We start from the raw sequence: 4,426 nt of genomic DNA, 5'->3' as shown, positions 1-4,426 counted from the left end.
GCCCAGGGTTTTCTTGAGGAGTGCCACCGTATCCACCGTACTATGGGTGTTGCAGAGTCTAGTGGATTTCTTTCACTACGTTCCAGCTTAGAGGAGTGGCCTATCAGTGGTGGCGATCATATGAGTTGGATAGTCCGGCCGAGGCAGCTTCACTCACTTAGACTTAGTTCTTAGATATGTTCTTGAGCGAGTATATCCCCCAAAGTCTCAGAGATGCATGGCACGCAGAGTTTGATCAGTTGTGCCAGGGTTCTATGACCGTGTCAGAGTATGTGGTCTGGTTCAGTGATTTGTCCATGCATGCACCAGCCTTGGTTGCTACTGTTCGGGAGCAGGTTCGTCGATTTATTGAGGGGCTCAACCCCAGTATCAGATTTAGCATGGCCCGAGAGTTGAAAATGGACATCGCATACCAGCAGGTAGTGGGGATTGCTAGGAGATTGGAGGGTATGTTGACTCGAGAGAGGGAGGAGAGAGAGGCCAAGAGGTCTCGAGAGTCTGGCACATATAGTGGTACTCGTGCCCCAGCTGCAGCTCGTCAGGGTAGGGGCTATGTGGGTCGCCCTGTTTATTCAACACTTCCAGCCGCCAGCGGTACTCCAGCCACTCCTAGGCCACAGGCTTCTTATTATGCACCGCCGTTGTCTAGTGCACCTCCTGTATGGGATACTTTCAGCAGTCAGTCCAGCCGATCAAGCCCGAGCCAGTCACAGCAGCCACGTCCTCCGAGAGCTTGTTTTTGAGTGTGGTGACACTCGTCATATGGTGAGGGATTGCCCCAGACTCAGGAGGGGTGCACCTCCACCTACCACTCAGGCACCGTGTGCTCCAATGGGTCCTCAGGCTATGGTTACAACATCAGCTACCACTCCACCTGCACAGCTAGCTTGAGGTGGAGGTAAGACAGGTAAAGGTCGCCCTAGAGGGAGAGGCCAGGCCAGATATTATGCCCTTCCTGCTAGGACAGGGGCAGTTGCATTCGATTCTGTCATCACAGGTATTGTTCCGGTCTTTCATAGAGATGCATCCGTCTTATTTGATCCAGGCTCCAATTATTCCTATGTGTCATCTTATTTTGCTCAGTATTTGGGTGTATCTCGTGATTCTCTGAGTTCTCCTATCTATATATCTACACCCATGGGTGATTCTATTGTTGTTGACCGTGTGTATCAGTCGTGTTTGGTTGTTCTTAGTGATTTTAAGACTAAAGCTGATTTATTGTTGCTCAGTATGGTGAATTTTGATGTTATTTTGGGCATGGACTGGTTGTCGCCCTATCACGCTATCCTGGATTGTCACGCCAAGACAGTGACGTTGTCTATGCCACGTCTACCACGGCTAGAGTGGAGAGGTACATTAGATTATGTTCCTAGTAGGGTGGTCTCATTTCTAAAGGCTCGGCGGAAGGTTGAGAAGGGGCGCAATGCATATCTGGCATATCTGAGGGATGTTAGTGCTGACACTTCTACAGTCGAGTCACTTCAGGTAGTGAGGGATTATCCAGACGTATTTCCGGCGGATCTTTCGAGCATGCCGCCCGACAGAGATATCGACTTTGGTAATGATTTGTTACCGGGCACACAGCCCATTTCTATTCCACCCTATCGTATAGCCCAAACAGAGTCGGAGGAGTTAAAGGAATAGTTGCAAGAGTTGCTTGATAAGGGCTTCATTCGGCCCAGTGTGTCGCCTTGGGGTGCTCCTGTCTTGTTTGTAAGAAAGAAGGATGGTTCTATGTGAATGTGTATTGATTATCGCCAGTTGAACAAGGTTACAATGAAGAATAGGTATCCATTGCCACGTATTGATGACCTATTTGATCAGCTTTAGCGTGCCAGAGTGTTCTCTAAGATCGACTTGCATTCAAGCTATCATCAGTTGAATATTCGGGAGCCATATATCCCGAAGACTACTTTTATGACTCGATATGGTTATTACGAGTTCCTTGTGATATCTTTTGGGCTGACCAATACCCCAGCAGCATTCATGCACTTGATGAACAATGTATTTTATCCCTATCTTAACTCTTTTGTCATTGTGTTTATTGACGACATTCTGGTGTACTCCTGGAGCCAGGAGGATCATGAGCAGCACCTGAGGACCGTGCTTCAGACCTTGAGAGAAAAGAAGTTGTATGCAAAATTTTTGAAGTTTGAATTCTGGCTAGAGTCAATGGCATTTTTTGGTCATGTAGTATCGAGTGAAGGGATCAAGGTAGATTCGAAGAAGATTGAAGCAGGGCAGAGTTGGCCCAAACCATCCTCAACTACAGAGATCCGAAGTTTTCTTGGCTTGGCGGGGTATTACCGTCAATTTGTAGAGGGTTTCTCGTCTATTGCAGCACCTATGACTAGATTGACCCAGAAGGGTGCTCTGTTCAGGTGGACCGAGGAGTATGAGGAAAGCTTTCAAAAGCTCAAGACTGTTTTGACTACAGCCCCAGTATTGGTGTTGCCTACTAGTTCGGGGTCCTATACGGTGTATTGTGATACGTCGCGCATTAGTCTTGGTGCAGTGTTGATGTAGGATGGTAGGGTGATTGCCTACGCGTCTAGATAGCTGAAGGTGCATAAGAAGAACTATCTTGTCCCCGACATCGAGTTAGCAGCTATTATTCATGCCTTGAAGATCTGGCGGCACTATTTGTGTGGTGTCCCTTGTGAGGTCTACACCGACCACCGGAGTCTACAGCATTTGTTTAAACAGAAGGATCTTAACTTGCGGCAGCGGAGATGGTTGGAGCTGCTTAAGGATTATGATATCATTATTCTCTATCATCCTGGGAAGGCCAATGTGATGGCCGATGCCTTGAGTCGTAAGGCAGAGAGTTTGGGCAGTTTAGCATATCTACCAGTAGCAGAGAGGCCTTTAGCCTTGGATGTTCAGGCCTTGGCCAACCAGTTTGTCAGATTGGATGTTTCTGAGCCGAGCAGGGTTTTGGCTTGTGTGGTTTCTCAGTCTTCTCTTTATGATCATATCAAAGAGCATCAGTATGATGACCCTCATCTACTTGTCCTTAAGGACACGGTTCAGCACGGTGATGCCAAGGAAGTCACTATTGGAGATGACAGTGTATTACGGATACAGGGCATGCTATGTGTGCCAAATGTAGATGGTTTGCATGAGTTAATTCTCTAGGAGGCTCACAGTTTGTGGTACTCCTTTCATCTAGGTGCCGCGAAGATGTATTAGGACTTGAGGCAGCACTATTGGTGGAGGCGGATAAAGAAAGGCATAGTGGAGTATGTAGCTCGGTGCCTAATTTGTCAGCAGGTGAAGTATGAGCATCAGCGGCCAGGTGGACTGCTTCAGAAGCTAGAGATTTCGGAGTGTAAATGGGAATGGATCACTATGGATTTAGTTATTGGGCTCCCACGGACTCAGTGGAAGTTCGATGTAGTTTGGGTGATTGTGAATAGACTGACCAAGTTAGCTCATTTCATTCTTGTGGTTACTAATTACTCTTCGGAGCAGCTGGCTCAGGTTTACATTTGCGATATTGTCAGGCTTCATGGTGAGCCGGTATCTATCATCTCTGACCGGGGTACGCAGTTTACAGCGCGGTTCTGGAGAGCCGTACAACATGAGTTGGGTACTCGGGTGGAGTTGAGTATATTATTTTACCCTCAGACGGACGGACAGTCCGAGCGCACTATTCAGATATTGGAGGATATGCTTTGTGTGTGTGTGTGTGATGGATTTTGGGGGTTCTTGGGATCAGTTCTTGCCACTTGCGGAGCTCGCCTACAACAATAGTTATCAGACGAGCATTCAGATGGCCCCGTATGAGGCTTTGTATGGTAGACAGTGTCGGTCTCCAGTAGGTTGGTTTGAGCCGGGTGAGGCTAGGCTATTGGGTACAGATTTGGTTCAGGATGCTTTGGAAAAGGTTAAATTAATTCAGGATCGACTTTGTACAGCCCAATCCAGACAGAAGAGTTATGTTGATCGGAAGGTTTGCGATGTTGCATTCATGGTTGGGGAGTGGGTCTTGCTCTGTGTTTTGCCCATGAAGGGTGCTATGAGGTTCGGGAGGAAGGGCAAGTTGAGCCCTAGGTATATCGGGCCTTTTGAGATTCTTGAGAGGGTTGGAGAGGTGGCTTACAGACTTGCACTACCACCTAGTCTCTATGCAGTTCATCCAGTGTTCCATGTTTCCATGCTTCGAAAGTATCACGGCGATCCATCTCATGTTTTAGACTTCATCTCAATCCAGTTGGACAAGGATCTATCTTATGTTGAGGAGCCGGTAGCCATTTTGGACAGGCAGGTCCGAAAGTTAAGGTCAAAGAACATCGCATTAGTGAAGGTTCAGTGGAGGGGTCATCTGGTCGATGAGGCGACTTGGGAGACCGAGCATGATATGCACAGCCGTTATCCTCATCTTTTCACCACTTCAGGTATGTCTCTATACTCGTTCGAGGAT

The 4,426-nt window shown here is 47.7% G+C and overlaps 1 protein-coding gene across 1 annotated transcript; it reads left to right on the top strand.

The window, feature by feature from the left end:
* The first annotated feature begins 1,137 nt into the window (after positions 1 to 1,137).
* Positions 1,138 to 1,644, top strand: LOC138908050 (uncharacterized). Its single transcript, XM_070198686.1, has one exon. The coding sequence runs from the start codon at positions 1,138 to 1,140 to the stop codon at positions 1,642 to 1,644; it is 507 nt and encodes a 168-aa protein (XP_070054787.1).
* The last annotated feature ends 2,782 nt before the right edge of the window (positions 1,645 to 4,426 follow it).

The sequence above is a fragment of the Nicotiana tomentosiformis genome, chromosome 1 (genome assembly GCF_000390325.3).
Source record: "Nicotiana tomentosiformis chromosome 1, ASM39032v3, whole genome shotgun sequence".
NCBI classification, from domain to species: Eukaryota; Viridiplantae; Streptophyta; class Magnoliopsida; order Solanales; family Solanaceae; genus Nicotiana; species Nicotiana tomentosiformis.
Note: the sequence above shows the minus strand (reverse complement) of the source record. Positions and strands in the feature narration are given on the sequence as shown.

Coding starts and splice junctions, on each gene's coding strand:
- LOC138908050 (XM_070198686.1), top strand. CDS start 1,138: ATGGGTGATTCTATTGTTGTTGACCGTGTGTATCAGTCGTGTTTGGTT.